Source organism: Pan paniscus, chromosome 1 (assembly GCF_029289425.2).
Source record: "Pan paniscus chromosome 1, NHGRI_mPanPan1-v2.0_pri, whole genome shotgun sequence".
Classification (NCBI taxonomy): domain Eukaryota; kingdom Metazoa; phylum Chordata; class Mammalia; order Primates; family Hominidae; genus Pan; species Pan paniscus.
The window spans coordinates 193,128,103-193,147,359 of NC_073249.2; the positions used below are offsets into that span (position 1 = coordinate 193,128,103).

Genomic DNA, 19,257 nt, shown 5'->3' on the forward strand with positions numbered 1-19,257 from the left:
GAACCCTTGGGTCTCCCATTATACCAAGCTCTAGTCCTGGTCTCATTCCAGTTAGACCCCATGCTCCAGGGCCTGGGGGCCATCTACTTGGACTGAATCCTCTTGTTAACAGGCATCATGGTTCACCTGCACCCCTTCTCCACTTCCTCACTTTCACACCTCATTACACCCATGCAGCAGTGCAGTCAGGCGGGTGGCTTGCCTTTGTCGCACATTTAGCAAGTGGGACCACAGCCAAGTCATGCCCTCAAAATTGTAACGCGGGTGATAGCGATGAGGTGGGAGAGTCCATTAGAAAGGGAGAGATGGGGCTTTTGCCTGAGTTCCAGGGCTTATCGTAATGCCAACACTCAAATGAGTCTCCCACCCACTTTAGGTCTCAGTTTCCCTGTAGGTAAAATGGGGCTCATTCTCCCTTTTCTGGAGGAATGTCAAAAGAAATAGTAAGATAAAGAACACCCATTGCTCTCACTGATAAAGAATGCAATAATGAACTTGCATCTTCTTAAACCTGTGATTCTTCCAGAATGTCATCAGAGGTTCTCTAGAATCTTTACACATGTGTCACAGGACAAGAGACAGTGATCTGAGGCAGAAGTGCAAAATAGGCAAAACTGGTCATTCTGTTTGGCCTTTTCATCTCTTACCACCCATCTCCCTGCTAATGTGAGTTCCCCCATACTGCTTCGTCCTGCCTCCTACCTTTCCAAAACCAGATCTTTCTCTCTCTCCACCCCCTTCCCCATGTCCCACAACCTCAACGGGTCTGTGCCAGCACTGGCTAATCTTGTAAGAACAAAACCTCCACTGGAAAAACACAGACATGCCTACCAAGCCCCACATGCCAAAATTGGTGCACATGTATGTCTGGGTATTTGTGGAGGCAGAGAAATAAATGAAGAATAAAACCTGTTCACTGCCCTTGTCAGGGCCCATACTCCAGCATGGAGAATAGACACATAAACAGATAAGTATAATGTAAGAGAAGCACTGTAAAAAGAGTTAAGTGCAAAATGTTGGGAGGATACGAGAATGTTTTGCATGGGAGGTGATATTTCAATTGAGACTTGGAAGAATGGATTAGAATTCACCAACAGGAGGGAGAGGAAGGGAGGTTGACATTCTAGACTGAGCACGTGCAAGGGTGAAAGTGTGAACCAGCATGGTGGGAAGTGTTAAAGGCCACAGATGCTTCTTTTCCCCTAGACGACTACATCTTCACAGGATCTTTAACACTGTTATACAATGGAGGGTCTAAGTGGACCCTCTGCAAGTGGACAGACCGAAACAGTAGCCTTTATGGAACCTCTAGGGTCTTCCTCTCCCTTTGCCTTTGACCTGGTCTTCAGGCATATCTTCCCTTTCGCCCTCCATCTCTTTTTATATCTCCCCTCATTCATGTGCCAGGAACTATGCTAGGCACTAGGAATACAGAGAAGAGCAGATCTCAGGCCAGGAAGGGTGATGCTTGCATAAACACACAACCGTATAATGCCACAGACAAGCAAGCCAGAGCACACAAAATGAAAAGGAGGGATGATGACTCGCATTACAAGATAATTATTTGCTTTGCAGAAAGGATTCACTGTAAGATTACTTTGAATATCAAATATGCCAGTTGGACTGGACTTATTGGGTTCACTCAAGCAGTATAAGAGCATTTAAACTTACACTTACACTAGAACCTTGGAGGCCTTCCCCATTGAGACTGCCTCTAGCCTGCTAGGGGAGCGAGGCTGTGTATTTGAGATTATGTGCATATTTTTGTATATGTCATGTTGTGGTCGACTTCATCATGGTCTACCACAAATGACTGCTATAGCTTAAAACATCCAAATGTTTTATTCTTCGGTGAGTGGACTCTGCAGCCCAAACAAAGCAGCCAAGACTCTAGGGTGGGAAGAAGGGAGAAGACCAGAAAGAGTAGACTTATATGTTCTCAATGTTGTTGAATCTGCTACATGCTGGCCCACTCAGCCCCCTCCTGCCCACCTGCCAGGCCCCAGGTAAGGTATCTAGTTGTCCATGATGACATGTTCCCAGTGCTGCTGCCTCCAAATCCTCACTTCCCAGGAAGCAGGAGGTCCTTCTCTGTCTGGAATATGGAAGGAAGCTCTAACCAAGGACATGGATAATGCCCTCCCACCTTTCTAGCTACTTCCTCTATTTGTGGAACCAGTCAAGCCTCCTCCCCACAATTGTAGTCCATCCTCTCACCAGCACCCTACTCCCTGCCATGGGTCCATTCAGCCTGGCATCTTTCAATCAGGTTGGCACCTCCCACCCCAACAGCACCTTGGAGAGAAGAGTGAAGCTTGAGCAGAGGGTCTTGTAGAGGGCCTCTCCTGCAACCCTTCCTTAGTGGTCCTGTGTGAAACCAACGGGTCCATGAAATGTTTGATGTGTCCTTTATAGCAACAGGTAGGGGTCAGTCTTCCATCTGTGACCCTGATCCCTTCTTCTCCTATTTCTAGCATCTTGCCTAATCAACTATTCCTTTTCCTAAATAGCTCTGCAATGAACATCCTCCTCTTCATTTGTACTCATTCTCCCTTGATTCAGACGCTTATAGTAATTTGCATGGAAAGCAATAATCTGCTTCCATTCATTTGATTGTCCAGCCATCCATTAATTCAATAAACGTTAAGCATCTATAATGTGCCAAACAGTATACTAGGTACTTGATGTGCAGATATAAGACAAGGTCCCTGCTGCCAAGGAGCTCATAGTCTTGTGGAGGAAATAGACATGATTTTAATAACATGTTACACATGCTATAATAGAAATCTATTCACATTGTAATGGAGACACAGAGGAGGGCAGTGTTATTTCTACCTGGGGAGGGGAGGTATGTCACAAAAGATGTCACAGCGAGGATGTTTATTCAGGTCCTCCATCCAAATAGAGCTTGTGGACTTCATCAGCCTAGACCAAAGAGTTCAGGGAGGCCAAAGGGAGCCACTCTGGTGGGCTCAGTGGGCTCTACTGAAAAGTTTAGACTTCATTTGGGGAGTGAATTCAACCAGTGACTTGTTTGCATTTGATAAAGATCCGTTGATGGCACTGCCTAGAGCGTGGGCAACTGTGCCAGCCTAGAGATTGTAAGGGCCTGAGTCAAGACTCCAGCAATGTGGGCAAAGTAGAGTCAAACATGAATAATATCACACAGGTTTAGTGACTGGGTCTCAGAGGCAGATTAGATGTCGGGGAGGAAGGAGGAGAAGACCAGCAGGAACCCCCAGCTTCTGACTTCAGTGACTGCTCCAATGGGGAATGTAGACCTCTTCACCTGCCTCCCTGCCTCCAGTTTCACCCCTGCTGTACCCCATCATACTGCCACCACAGTGACTCCTCCTAACATGCAAAGTTCACTGATGTGTCAGGCAGTCAATTAACTCACATGTATAAACACTGCAATTCTTTCCTGGAACAGTGAATATATGACAGCCTGGTATCCAAGGTCCTTCAACCTGTGATGCTTCCTCACCTTTCCAGTCCCATCTCCCCCCTCTCCCTATCTCATACCCCAGCCTCCAGCCTGCCATGCTGTTCCTCACCTCCAGGAACTTTGCAGTTACTCTTCTGTCTCTCTCTGCAGTGCCCTCCTTCCCATCCTACCCTTGCCACCCAACCGACCTGGTCAACTCTTGCTTCTCCTTCAAGGTTCATTTAAGACCAGCACCCTCCCTGACCCTCGCTGTCCTTTGCTCAGGGAGATTGGTCACTTCTGCTGCTACTTGCTGTTAGGATACATAGCACACAGTGTGGCTGTCTTCTCTACTAGACAGTAAACTCTTCCAGGGGAGGGCAGTATCCTGTTGATCTCTGCTGTCCTGGCAGCCAGCAGAGGTCCTGTTGCTATCAAGAAGCAGGTTGAAGTACTTGCATGTTGCTCCCTAGGAGGCTTCGAGGAGGTTGGTCACAGAATAGGCAATCAACCCTACACTCAGGGACCGTTTTTATTTACCAGTGTACAATTCAGTTGTTTGTAGTTATATTAGTCTGTTCTCACACTGCTGTAAAGATACTACCTGAGACTAGGTAATTTGTAAAGAAAAGAGGCTTAATTGACTCACAGTTCCTCATGGCTGGGGAAGCCTCAGGAAACATACAATCATGGCGGAAGGGGAAGCAGGCACCTTCTTTACAAGGCAGCAGGAGAGAGAAAAGTGAGAGAAGGAGGAACTTTATAAGTTCTGATGGAACTTATAAAACCATCACATCTCGTGAGAGCTCACTCACTATCATGAGAACAATAAGGGGAAAACTGGCCCCATGATCCAGTCACCTCCCACCAGGTTCCTCCCTCAATATCTGGGGATTACAATTCAAGACGAAATTTGGGTAGGGACACAAAGCCTAACCATGTGAGTAGTATATTCACAGGGTTGTACAGCCATCACCACAATCTAATTTTTGAACATTTTGTCCCCCACAAGAGAAAACCCATGCCCATTAACAGCCACTCCCCGTTGTCCCCTTCCCCAGGTCCTGGCAACCACTAATGTACCTTCTGTCTCCAAGATTTGCCTATTCTAGGTATTTCACATAAGTGGAATCGCATAATGTGTCTGACTTCCTTCACTTAACTAATGTTTTCAGAGTTCATCTATATTGTAGCATGTAGCAAGCCTTGATTCCTTGTTGTTGTTGTTGTTGTTGTTGTTGTTGTTGTTGTTGTTGTTATTGTTTTGAGACGGAGTTTCGCATTTGTTGCCCAGGCTGGAGTGCAATGGTGCGATCTCGGTTCACCACAACCTCCACCTCCTGGGTTCAAGTGATTCTCCTACCTCAGCCTCCTGAGTAGCTGGGATTACAGGCATGCACCACCACGCCTGGCTAATTTTTTGTATTTTTAGTAGAGATGGGGTTTCTCCATGTTGGTCAGGCTGATCTGAAACTCCCGACCACAGGTAAGCCACCCACCTCAGCCCCACAAAATGCTGGGATTACAGGGATGAGCCACCATGCCCGGCCGCCTTGATTCCTTTTTATGGTTGAATACTATTCCATGGTACGGCTATGCCACATTTTGTTTATTCATTCATCAGTTGATAGACATTTGGGTTGTTTCCACTTTTTGATAACTATGAATAACATTGCTATGAACATTCATGTTCAAGTTTTTATGTGAACATGTTTTCATTTATCTTGGGTATATGCCTAAGAGCAGAATTGCTAGGTCATATGGTGACTATGTTTAACATTTTGAGGAACCACCAACTTGTTTTTGAAAGCAGCTGCACCATTTTACATTTCCATCAATAATGATGAGAGTTCCAGTTTCTCCACTCCCCATCTACGCTTGTATAGTCTTTTTGACTATAGACATCCCGGTGGGTGTGAAGTGATATCTCATTGTGAGTTTGATTTGTATTTCCCTAATGACTAACAATGTTAAACATCTTTTCATGTATGTATTGGCTATTTATATATCCTCTTTGGAGAAATGTTTATTCGAATTCTTTGCCTTTTATAAATTGGGTTATTTGTCTTTTTATTGTTGATTTGTGGGGGTTCTTTATAGGTTCTGGATATAAGTCTCATCCAGAGACCTTTTAATATGCTGTGCTCAATCACTTGGAATGAATGAGAGGGAAGGGACTCAAGAGCAAACAGGCAAAAGGAGCCACTGAGTGACTGCTGGCAGCTCAGGCCACCCCATGAAGCTCATTCTTTTGGGATTTCTTTCAGCCGAGTGTGGAGGGACAGTGAGAGGAGAGGTGTCGGGGCAGGTGCTGTCACCCGGGTATCCGGCTCCCTATGAACACAATCTCAACTGCATCTGGACCATCGAAGCAGAGGCCGGCTGCACCATTGGGTAAGTGTCAGGGCTGACAAAGTAACTATCGCCAGTTGTTCAGGGGAGCCATCATCAGCATCATCACCAGGCCATCCAGCTAGTGCCTGGCCTGCCTGCCTCACCTGGAGAACCTTGTGATCAATAGTGGTTGCTATACTGGATGCCTTAGAAAATCTAGAAAGGTCAGTCTCAGCCTCTCAGGGCTTCATGCCAAGTCCATACACCTCACTGGCCCAGAGAGCACAGTTACAGCAGAGTAGCCGAGGGCGTGGATTGAAGGCATGCAGACCCCCATTTGAATCCAACCCTTCCATGTACTGTTTGCAGGACTTTGGGAAAGTTCCTTATCCTCTCTGCATCTCATTGTCCTCTTCTGTAGAGTGTGGATCTCAGGATAAAGCACTTGAATGAGATATTGCATGTAATATGCTCAGTATAGTATTTGGAACATAGTGAAATATTTAATAACAGTTGCTGTGGTTATTTCTGACAGTTAGCAAGCACTAACTCAGCTTTAGCTGTATGGCCCCTGGCAGATTGCTTCCCTTTTTTAGGCTATTTCCTCATCTTTAAAATGAGGACAGAAATGCTTGTATTTTAGAGTTGTGGAGGAAGTAAATAGCAAAAGACCAGCAGTGGTATGTACTTCTTCAAAAGATAAATTCCTTCAAAATAGGTATGCCATCAAAATGGAACTTCCTTCCAGGCATTCCTTATTGGAATTTCAAGGAGTCAGAGGAGAAAGAACCATCACCATTTACTGAGCACAGAGCCTACCTTATTAACTCCCTGCAATAGCCCTATTGATAATAATAATAAGCCCTAATAACAAATAGGCATTATTGTAATTCCCATTTTATAGATGAGAAAACTCAGATTCCAAGAGGATGCATAGCATTTCTAAGTTTGCACAGGGAACCAAAACTCTGAGATCCGAACCCAGGTCTTTCTGAATCTTCACACTATTGCACTGCTGGCAAAACGGGGCCTTGAGCCATGGTTCAGGTGAGTTAGGAGGAAAAGAGCAGGTTGGGGTAGCAGTATGAGCGGAGGTATGAAAGGAGGACAGAACAAGGGAATTGGGGAGGAAACAGTCTGGCTGGAGTAGGGGAAACACATGGGTAAGGAATGGGAGATAGATAGGGGTAAAGTATAGCCCGGTTATGGACCATCTTAAATGCCAATAACTAAGAGGGAGCCATGGAAGTTTCTTGAGCAGGGTCGGTCCACCAGGGTTATTTGCAGTGTAGAGAGCTCACGGGGAGGCACCATCAGGAGTCTGTTACAATGATCCAGGAAGTAAGTGCTAAGGATTTGGAATAGTGAGGAGCCAAGAAAAGGAATAGAAGTATAGCTAGGAGAAGATTCCTGCATGTAAGAGTTTCCAATTAAGAAGAACTGGCTGAATGGGTGTTTTGCTGCAAGAAATATAGATATTCACTTATGTACACAGTTCAATTAATGTTAAGGAAATGTATTAAGTATTTAAAATGTACAAATTTTTTAGCTAAACTCTGAGGAAAATAAGGTCAGCAGTGTACATAGGGACTTTGCATTGTTAGGGGGACAAGTTAAATATGCACATTCATCCTGCACAGCACTGCTGGGATAACCTTCTGCAAGCATACCTGATCAATTCACCCTCTGATCAGAAACCGGATTCCATGGCCACCCCACGCTCACAGAATAAAAGCTAAACATTTTATTCTGGCCTTTGAGGCTACAGCGACTTCAGCCTCCCTCCCCAACCTTATTTTCCACTTCTCTTCAATGACATTCCGGCAAAGCAAAATTATTGGTGACCCCTGTACATGGCCTAGCTCAGGGCCTAGCTCAGGGCCTTTGTTTCTACTCTGCCCTTCCTCTGGAATGCCCTCCTCCCTCCAAAGGCTTACATCTAAAATTATCCATCCCTCAAAGTCAAGTGCAAATGTCAGCTCACCCAGGAGGTCATCCCTCACCCCCTCTCTTGCGGGGCTCCTAGGAGTCCTTTCTGCCTCTTCTGAACTTCCATTGCCTGTTGCATATATTTTCCTGATGACACTGACCACTTTTCTCCTTTATTTATGCTCATGCCTTACCTCCCCTCCTGGAGCTGTGGTCTCTGCCTGATTCATCTTTGCAAGTCTCCCAGCTCTTAGCACAGTGCCCCCGGCTCAACAAGTGTCAAGTGTTTGATGAATGAAAGAATGAATGAAGCAAGACCCAAGTATAAAGGTAGTTATATGCCTAGTGGATCTATGATAGTTCCTCGGTGACTAGTGGTTGAACAATGAGTGGATCAAGAACATAATGACTATTTCACTTTAGTATACACATGTGCAAATCAAGAGGTTTTCCCACTTTCTTCACTTGGAGCATCACTCATTGATGCATTCATTCCCTCATATTCACAAATATCTGTTTGTTTACTACCTGGCTGTGCCTGTGCCAGATGCTGGCATTATATAAATGAATGAGATGTGGCCATGGTTCACAAAGAGCAGACGCACATGTCTGTCCAGAACAAGGTGGTGGCACAATGAGGAAGGGGAATGAAAAAGCAGGACAGGAGGAGATGGGAGAAGTTATTCTGGAAAAGGTGACCCTAGAGCTGAGTCCTGAAGGAAGGAGAGGAGGTTGCCAGGTAGCCAAGGAGGAAGGTGGGTGGGAGGGTAATGGGCCTCTAGGCCCAGTGAAGCAGTGTGGTCAGCCTCAAGGAGCTGGAAATGGTTCCCGCAGCTGGATGATCACCTGCGATTTGGTGGGTGGCAGCATTCATGGGAGATGAAGCTGGTGGTGGAGGCTGTGGGGAGCACAGAGGGCGTTGGGGCTATGAGGCTGCGTTTTGACAGCTCCTGGCAGTTTTGTGGAGAATGGGCGGAGTGGGACGGGCTGGGCCGGTAAGCCCAGTGAGGAAGCTGTCTCCAGAGAGTGGCTGGGGACGAGGAGGCCAGAAGCCAGGCAGTGGCAGTGGAGATGGAGAAGAAGAGAAAATTCAGGGGACATTCAAGTGATCACACCAACTTTTCTCAACTACTGTTTGTGACAACAATACACCAAGTAACTGCGTACCTACCGCCTACACCCAAATGGCGTTACTATTTTGCCATATATGCTTATGTGCTTTCTTTGTTCTTCTCTTTCCATCCTTTTGTTTTCCTTTTTGCTGAGCTGCTGGAAAGTACACTGTCAACATCATGATACTTCATTTCTCGATGCTTTGGCACACAGCCTCTAAAGAGAAGGATGTGTTCATCCATGGCATAGCGGCCATAATGTACCTAAAAGGCACAGCATTAATTCTCTGGGAATTAAGGAGAGCAGAGCAGACCTAGGTGTGGCTGGCACAAGGAAATTACAATAAACTGATGAATGGATTTCTGGGCAGTAGTGAGGACCATTTTCACTGATGAGAATGGTGGCTATGGGGGTGGAGGGGAGACAGGAGGTGCCCTTTCTAGCCCTCAGGAAGACAAGATCAAACCCAATTTAGGAAACGTCCTCTCCAGAGTAACATAGCAAGAAATATGAAGTCATGGGGGGCATGCTGAGGATCCCAAAATGGGAAGAAGAAAGTAAAGGTCTGAAGAAGGTAAAGATAACATCAGTCCTTAGTCTGGATGGCTTCTTGGAGCCACAGCAACCTCAAAGGAGCTAATGTGAAGTAAGAAGATGTCTTCCCAGTTTCACTGAGAGCTGCAGAAAGATGGAGATAGAGTGGCAAGACACTGTCCCTTCCTCATTCTCCCACCCCAGTCTGCCATCCCAGCCAGTATGCATAGCATGCACACATACAGCTGTACTTATGTGTGCTCACTCAGTCCTCCCCCTTTCTCTCCCCTTCCCTTCTTCTTTCCCACTCCCTCTCCCTCTCCTCCTCTCCTTCCCTCCTTCTTTCCCACTCCCTCTCTTCCTCTCCTTCCCTCCCTCTCTCTCTTTTTCTCCTCTCCCTCCCTCCGCCTCAACCCCCAACACACACACACACCTGTCTTGAATAACCAGCAGCAAAGTTAGGATAACTCACACTCATAATTAGACAAACACAAAAAGCCCCTTTGTGTTTAAGTCCTTATTTAGTTATTATCTTTTTTATTAGAAATATCTTTATAGAATTTTTCTATATACAAATTAGGTACTCTTTTTTTTGGAGGAGGGTTGGACAGTCTTGTTCTATTGCCCAGACTGGAATACAGTGGCACTGTCTCAGCTCACTGCAACCCCTACCTTCCAGGTTCAAGCAGTTCTCATGCCTCAGCCTCCCAAGTAGCTGGGATTACAGGCAAGCGCCATCACGCCTGGCTAATTTTTGTAGAGACAGGGTTTCACCATGTTAGCCAGGCTGATCTCGAACTCCTGGCCTCAAGTGATTCTCCTGCCTCAGCCTCCCAAAGTGCTGGGATTACAGGTGTGAGCCACTGTGCCCAGCCAGATAATCATTTTTTTAAAATTCAAAATTTAAACAAATTTATAAACTCGAAATGAAACGTTTCCACAATCTTACTCTGTAATCTTACTCCTCCTCACACCCCACATAAAATAACTATTAATGTCTGTTTGCTCTACTTATTCTTTTGGATATTTTGTGTGCCAATATGTACATAAAGCAAATGTAATGCACATGTTCCTAAACCAAGTTCATCCACATGCATGGCTTAGTAGCTTGTTTTTTGTTTTACCTCTTAATCATATGTCACCATCTCATCATGTCAATGTCTATAGACCTACCTCATCCTGTTTGATGAGTACAGAGAATTCTATTGTATGTACCACCATAATTTATTTAACTATTCCCCTGTTGAATAGGTGAATCTTTTCAGCTTTTCACTCCAACATTCTTATTCCTGAATCTTCGAACAGTTGTCCATTTATTTCCTTAGGATATATTTTTAGGAGGTAAATTTTGATACACGACCTCAAATTTTCCTCTAGATATTATAGCAATTTACAAGTCTACCAGAAGTCTCTGGGAAGGCCTGCTACCCCACGCAGTATCACTAGACATTGTCAATACTTTCAGTCTTCACCGCTTAGATGGACAATAGGATATTTAATTGTCTTTGCTGTTTCTGGTTCTTTGTGTGTTTTTTGTTTGGACAATTTGTCTTTTTCATATAGAGTGTTCAACTGGGCTCATTTCTAGTCTATAACTCATTTAGGTTTCTTTTAAATCCAATAATATTTAAGAATTTTTTCAGTTACTAAGTGGTTTATAGATTTTGTATGCTTTTCATTATTTTTATTTTGACTGCATTGTGCCTTTTTTTACTTTTCAAACTTTTTGTTTTATTTATGTTCCATGGGCATTGAAGAATATGAAACGAGTACAAGGGGCTATATTTCTTTTACATAAAATGTATTATGCTTTCTTTCAAACAAAATACATTATGCTTCTGTATTGCTTTATTTTATTGTTAACTCTTCCTGTTGTTAGCTGATCTGCTTTAATTGGCTTTTTGTTCTAGTGATTTCAGAGTTCTATATCCTGTTTTTATTTTGCCAGTGATCTTGTGTTTTCATTAATTCAGTTCTCAACAGTAATTATCCTGTTCTTTACCCTCTTTTTGTTTTGGAAATCTTGCTTTTGTTTTTATTTCAAGGAAACTATTTTTCTGTTTCTAGACTGCTCTTGACAGCCTACTTTTGTTTTTATCAATATGTTATCATCTTGTATCCCTGAGAATACTATTTGTGTTTTGTTTTACAATGGTTGTCAGTTTTTCCCTGTGTCAACTGCATTTTGCACTTTAGCCATTTGGTTTGATTATTCAGCTGGATTCTTTATGTCCCATGAGTTTTATTGTTTATTCACTATCAAGTCATAGCTAAGAGCTGGACTCTGGTACCAGCCTACCTGAACTCTTATTTGCTGTGTTGCTCAGGGAGCTCTTTAAGCCCTCTGTGCCTCAGTTCTCTTATGTTTAAGATGGTAATTAAAGAGGGTACCCTCCTTAAGGTTGCTATGAAGATTGAGTGAACATATATAAAGCACCTAGAATGTGGCTGGCTTGTAATTCCCAAATGATGAGAACTCCCACCTGGAGCTAGGTGGATAGTTGTTCATTTTACCCAAACAGAGTATTCCTAAGCACAGCAGGCTGTAAGTCACCCCTAAAGGATCTCAGGTGGTGGGTGCTGTACTGTGGGTGGGAGCATGTGTGCTAGGTGGGAAGGGACATGGGCTAGGCAGCAGGCTAGCCGATGAGGCTATTTCCAGGGGCATAGACAGGAGAAGGCTTTCAGATGCATCTCCCTACCCTGCTTCAGCCCTGATCCAGCACTGAGGGTGACCAGAGGGATCTGTAGCCAGGTTTGCTCCAGCAAGCTGGGCAAGGATGGTCCCTTCCCAGGAGTGCCCAAGAGGCGAAGTGGTTGGCTGCAGGAATCTACAGTCAGGCTTACCCTTGGGTGTGGTCCAAGCTGGAAAATGGGTCCTGCCTGGATGTGTGTGACAAGAGTGGAATGGAAGGCAGCCCCTTTCCTTGAACCCTGGTAATACCTACAGCATCTGGCAAGTGCTTCTTCCTAAGTGCCAAGAATGGGGTGGATGAGCCAATGCACTCCATCCAGGCCTGGCAGCTGACAGCAGGAGGGCAGGCCCATGAGCTGCTCCCTCCCTGTCACCCTTGCCTGTGTCATCAGTACATAGAACACAGAAGTTTCATCCTATAGGAGTGGAAACTCTTCTCAGCTTCTGGTGTTGAGCTGGAGGGTTTTGTTTTGTTTTGTTTTTAATAATCAGTGGGCGAGCTCAGATGAAAACTGGAAAAGAAAGGGAGGGAAAGCCCTTTGCTCTTGGTTCTGCCCCTCTAAAACATTCATCAAATACCTATAACACACCAGGTTCTGAATCAGTTATTACTGTCCCCATTTTATAGATGAGATCATCGAGGCCCAGAAAGGATGAATGACCTTCCTTGAGATCTGACAATTACCCAGTAATGTGGGTTTGGAACATGTTCCGTCTAACGTCAGTCTTTGCTCTTTCCCGTCTGCCATTCAGGCTGTGGTCTGATTCCATCTAACAAAATATGCAATGATTACCTGCTCTGTGCCAGAGACTGTGTGATGCTGTGCAGTCGGAAACACAAAGTCCAGACCAAGGCCAGGCCTTGTCTGCCAAGAGATCACATTCTAGTGGGGAAATAGTCAAACAGACAGGTACCTCCAAGATAAAATAGATGCTATAAGTGCAAGCCAAGTGACGGAGTTCAGTAACAGAGAAGAGAGAGAGGAGTTCTGCCTGGGACTGTAGAGGCAATCTTTCCAGCTAGGGGTAAGAGAGCAAAGGTATGAACATAGGGGAAAATACAGGATCTGGCCACGAAAGGGCACTCACTTGACGTGGCTGGAGCTGCATGCATGTGGGCAAATAAGGCTGTGTGGGTAAGGAGGAGTCTTTACACACTGAAGGCCAAGACAAGAACTCTGAATGGATTTCTCAGTATAATAAGGAGCTGTTGGAACACTTTAAAGACAGTAACAACATTCAGTTCAATTTAAAAACTTGGAGCATTTACTCAGTGCTGGGCATTCTGCCAGGCACGGGGGTATAAATATAAATAAGAAACAGCTTTTCCCCTTGAAGGTCTCAGTATTATAGACAGAAATTATATCAGTTAGGAATGAAAATAGAAAAACGGACTAAAGCTGGCTTCAACAGATGGGGGTTCATTTTTCTCCTGGAACAAGAATCTGAAGGTCCCATCCAGACTTGGTACCGCTGCTCAGGAAGCCATAACCTTCCTTCTTGGTCTGCCATCCTGAGGCTTTCATCCTCGTGGCTACCTAGTTGGCTGCCGCAGCTCCAGACATTATGTCTGTGTTCCAGTCTAAAAGAAGAGGGAAGAGGAAAGGGCACGGAGCTCTCTCCTGATGAAAGTTTGCTTGTGTATTTGGGAAGAACCCCTATCCTTAGAGATACTGTCCTACATCTCATTAGTCAGAACTTGCCATGCCTGGCAGGGAAAAAGTGGGAAATCAATTTTGCTTTGCTTTTAGAGCCTCAATAGTAGAGAGATGAGAGGTTTGGAAATGAAGCACAGATCATCCAACCCACAGTTTCTGCTATAGATTCTAAGATAATGTGATGAATGCTATAGTAGAAGTATGCACGAAACACAATAGAAGTGTCTGCGAGGACAGATCATAATTCTGTATGGCAGTTGGGGGTGGATTACAGGGAGGAAGCACCTTTCCAGCTGCACTTTAAAGAACAGTAGGAGCTCACCATGCAGGGTGGAGGTGAGGCCCTCCCAGGCATGTGAAAGGGAGGAAGATATGAATGTACACAGCTGCTTCTGGAAGAGCTCATTGTCTAGGGGGGATATGAGGACTTCAGGAAGATCTGTGGCAGCAGTGCAGAGGATAAATTGGCTGGGAAGCCAGGGAGGAGCCTAGGAGCACTGTTGAGGGATCCTGGTTATATTCAAAAGAACTGAGTCATTTCTTATGCGCAAATGTTGTTCGGGTTGAAGCTACGGTTGTCTGGCTTCGTGGAGGGGGAAGGAAGAAGGGAGAGGAGACAGTCCTCTGCCGATGTGCTTTCCCTGCAGAGATCTGGGACCCATGGAAGGTGGAGAACTTCTCACTCTGGACACTCAGATTTCTGCTATGCCCATAAAGCTCATATTTGGCTAATAGTCCTTGTTTTTTAACTTCAGGGATACTTCTTAATGATTAACATACAGGGAAAACTGAAAAATCCATTCTTGGATTTTGGTCACCATGCAGCAGGCATTGGCGGGCATGGTTTTGATTAACCAGGACCCCTGCCCAGTGGAGCTTATCTTCCTGGGAGGATGCTGGGCTAGAAAAACATCTGGTTGTGCCTGAAGCCTGGATTCCCTTGCTGTCGTTTCAGATCAGTCACAGGGCAGCAACTCCCCACAGTGGTCAGTGTTGCCTCCCTCCAGCCAGCAAGTGGGCAGCTGGCCCAGAGGAGGCAGAAGGCACCAGAAGTGAAGCTTGCATTCACAGCTCTTGCCAGGAATCATGGCCACAGGTTCAGCAGCTTCCAGAGGGTTTATTTCTGAGCAACTATAGCAAGTTAAACCTTAAACAGAGAAGGTTCGTGTACTTACACTGCAAGAGCTGATCTCCTAAAGGAACTGAACAGAGAAGCACACACACAGTGGGGTATTCCTTTGTCAGAGTTAAGGCTTCAACAAATTGGAGAATAGCCAAAAGGAATGTACACATTTTTTGAAGGAGAGGATGTGGATAGCCTGGAAGGTATAAATGAAGCTTTGAGAATGGTGGCACTCTCCGGCCATTCAGTTTTTCATAGAACACCTCTAGAGAAAGAAACACAAACTTCTTCAAATTATCCTCATACGATAATCTAACCGAGCTACACTGAGTAGTTGAATTGGCCAGAATGCATCAACTTGACTGCCAGTTTAAGATCCCAAAACTGAATTCCAACATCTCTTAGAAGGAAAATAAACTATTCAGCCAAAGAAATGCACATTCCCTGTGGGTTGACCACACTGAACCAGTATAGATCTCTCCCTTTCCAAAAATAAGTAAAGAAATAAGCAAAAAGTACATAAAATAAACTTGTATGATGCCACTTAAAACATACCACTCATTAAAAGAGAACCATTTCCCTAAAAAAATACAAAATTTTTTTCTAAACATGTTTTACTATAATAGACACGAAAATTTAAATGGATATAGACATAATAATCTCATTTAAATATAAGAAATATGCATGATCAATAGAAGATGGATGATGAAATGCAGGAGGAGAGATTCTGAAATAGACAGTGATTAAGGTAAGAAAGGAATGCAAAGAAATTAAACACACAGTAACAACTAAAATCCACAATAGCAGCATTTGCCTTGTAAGAAATAAAAGCATTGAAGTAGTAGACAAGCTAGACTCTAAGTAATGAAAAGTAGACAAACATGGAAGACAAAGTGCCAATCCAGGAAGCACAAATGCAGAAGAGCAATGAAACTGAGCAGAAGGAATAATAAAATACAAAAGGCCATCACCTCCCCTGGGGAAAAGGTGGGGAGTGGGGTGACCAAGGCTAAAATATGCTCAGTGAAGTGAAAGGAGTCGTTGAATTTCCAGGGAAAAAATAAATTAGATACAACGTGATGAAAAATGAAATCGTTCCAAGGGGTGGGAGTGCTTACTCCACAAAGTAATTCAGGGCTCTAGACCTTGGGTGAGGTAGAAGGGAAAGGGGGAGGCAGAGGCAACCTCTAGAGCAGACCAAGGGTATAGGAGCTCAGGATGAATTATAAAAAATCCCTACAAGCATTTGGCAAAACCGACTCACACAGGCAAGTACACAGTCATCCCTCATTCTATAAAATATTCATTTACAAAACCACCACAACTAATCCAACCCTCCTAAGACTCCTTTTCTTTTCCATAATACCAAAGTCCAAAGTCAGTGGTGTTATTGGCCTCAAGAATTGTTGATTCAGCCAGGAAATATGATTCACTTACAAAGGTAACATATTATCCTCAGATATGCACAAAAGCCACATAAAATTGGCTCTCATCGGCTTCCTGAGGAACTTACAAAAACATTGTAGTAGGTTGAATGGTGGCCCCCAAAAATGTGAGGTTCCAATGCGTGGAACCTGTAAATATTGCCTTATTTGGATAAAGGGTCTCTGCAGGTGTGATTAAATTAAGGATTTTGAAATGAAGGGGTTATCCTGGATTATCTGGGTGAACCCTAGATGCCACCACATGCAACTTTGTAAGAAGAAGACAGAGGGAGATTTTATACACGTAGAGGAGAAGGTGATTCAAAGACAGAGGTAGAGGTTAGAGTGATATAGCCATAAACCAACGAATGCCAGCAGCATCAGAAATTGGAAGAGGCAGGAACAGAGTCTATTCTGGAGCTTCCAGAGGGAGCATGGCCCTACTGACACATTGATTGAAGCACAGCAATACTGATTTCAGACATCTGGCCTCCAGAACTATGAAAGAATAAATTTCTGGTTTTGTTTATGTTTGTTTGTTTGTTTGTTTGATTTGGAGTCTCGCTCTGTTGCCCAGGCTGGAGTGCAGTGGTGCGATCTCAGCTCACTGCAAACTCCACCTCCTGGGTTCAAGTGATTCTCCGACCTCAGCCTCCCGAGTACCTGGGGTTAAAGGCACCTGCCACCACACCCGGCTAATTTTTGTACTTTTAGTAGAGACAGGGTTTCATCATGTTTGCCAGGCTGGTCTAGAACTCCTGACCTCAGGTGATCTACCTGCCTCGGCCTCCCAAAGTGCTGGGATTACAGGCATGAGCCATCATGCCTGGCCAAATTTCTAGTGTTTTAAGCCACCAAGTTTGTTGTAATATGTTACAGCATCCACAGGAAGCTAATACAGACATATAATTTTTAGCCAACTGAGATGTTTAGAAAAACTACACGGTACTAAGAATTGGTGACTATGAAAGATTGTGTGTAACTTGGGCCTCTAGTCCCTACTTATATTGTCAATAGTTTGATGGTTGGGAGAGGGCATAGGGAAAGGTAAAACCTTTTTAAGATTTACTGTCTTACATAAGAAGTAAAATGGTATAATATATTATTTTTCTTAAATTTGATGATTAGAGAAAATACAAGTTTAGGAGTACTTTTGAAAATGCTTAAAGAAAACCACCCATAGAATTTAAAATAAAATGTGTACTTTGCAAATCACTAAAGAAAACTTACAAACTAAGGAATATTACCCAAAAAAGCAAGAAAACATAATAAACAAAAGCATAAAACACAGCCAGGCGTGGTGTCTCATGCCTGTAATCCCAGCACTTTGGGAGGCTGAGGGAGGTGAATCACTTGAGGCCAGGAGTTCGAGACCAGCATGGTCAACCCAGCTAAACCCCATCTTACTAAAAATAGAAAAATTAGCCAGGCATGGTGGCATGCACCTGTAGTCCCAGCTACTCAGGAGGCTGAGGCATGAGAATCACTTGAACACAGGAGGCGGAGCTTATAGTGGGCTTAGATCATGCCACTGCACTCCAGCCTGGGTGCCAGAGTGAGATTCTGTCTCAAAAAAAAAAAAAAAAAAAAAAAAAGCTTAAAACAGGATGATGGAAATAAGCTTGTATTATTAGTCAACAGTAATGGCTAACTGATATAACAGATAACCCCCAAATCTCAGTGGTTTAACACAATAAAGGTTAATTTTTCACACACTTCACAGTCCAGTGCTAGTCTGCAGTGGGGAACAGGGTCCTGGGTGGGGGCTGGAGGTGTCTGTTCCACAAAGTAATTCAAGGTTCCAGGCCTCATGTAGGGAAAAGAGAATGGGGGGAGAGGAGGCAGCCTCTGGAGCAGATCAAGGTTACAGGAGCTCAGGATGGGCAGGAGACTGAGAGGCTGACCGGATATAAGGCCCAGAGCACAGAAGTGCTACCATCTGAGGCTTCTCTGAAGGATCGGCAAAGAGCTAAAGTCAGGTGCCTGGGCGGAGTGCAAGACTCAGATGCTGAGCAAAGGGTCTGCAAAGGGAGCAAACACAGGATCCCAGAGAGAGGCCCCAAGACGACGGTGCACAGGGAAAGGAAGCCTCTACTGTGATGTGTAGAGCAACTACTGACTGACCTGTGGCAGGGAAAGCAGGAGCCATAAAGAGCTATGAGCTGGTGCCCACATGGGAAACATTCATATTGCAAGGCAAAGATTCTTGGGTTGGATAAAATTTAAAAGAATGCTGCTAAACAGAAGAACAACAAAATATTAAAAATAAAAGGTTGGGACAAAAGAATAGCATGAGAACACATGGAAGTAAAAAGCAGGGATCACAATATTGCTTTTCTGTTAAAAAAAAAAAAAAAAAAAAAAAAAGGCGAGGCCATCCTGGCTAACACGGTGAAACCCCGTCTCTACTAAAAATAAAAATAAAAAATTAGCCAGGCGTGGTGGCGGGCACCTGTAGCCCCAGCTACTCGGGAGGCTGAGACAGGAGAATGGCTTGAACCCGGGAGGCAGAGCTTGCAGTGAGCTGAGATTGTGCCACTGCACTCCAGCCTGGGTGACAGAGCAAGACTCCATCTCAAAAAGAAAAAAAAAAAAAGTAAAATTCAAGGTTAAATAACATTAAAAGAGACACAGGGAATGCTTTCATATGATAAAATGCATAGTCCACAATAATGCTAACAGTCATGAATCTGCACTAAGTAACCTAATGAGAAAACGTAAAGCAAAATCTGTCAGAAATATGAGGAGAAATTGACAATCCTTATAGGAGACTTTAGCACATCTCTCTTAGTCAAGTAAAAAATAAAATAAATTGAACAAAAATGGAATTATTTTAGGTGATTTTACCATTTGATGATTATTTAATACTATGTGCTAGATGCTTTCTATGTGATTTCATTTATGATAATACTCTTAGCAACGCTGCTTGATAGATTGAAATTACAGCCATTTTACACGGGGTAAATTGAGGCTCTGCAAGGTCACCAAGTTAGCTCTCTCAGAACTAGTATTTGAGGCCG

The 19,257-nt window shown here is 44.1% G+C and overlaps 1 protein-coding gene across 5 annotated transcripts in view; it reads left to right on the top strand.

The window, feature by feature from the left end:
* CSMD2 (CUB and Sushi multiple domains 2) overlaps positions 1 to 19,257 on the top strand; it is a 643,453-nt gene that overhangs the window by 458,999 nt on the left and 165,197 nt on the right. For all 5 annotated transcript variants that reach the window (XM_034960731.3, XM_055095664.2, XM_034960735.3 and 2 more), the window contains exon 25: positions 5,695 to 5,821. In XM_034960731.3, coding sequence (XP_034816622.3) covers positions 5,695 to 5,821 — 127 coding nt within the window. The remainder of the gene's footprint in view (positions 1 to 5,694; positions 5,822 to 19,257) is intronic.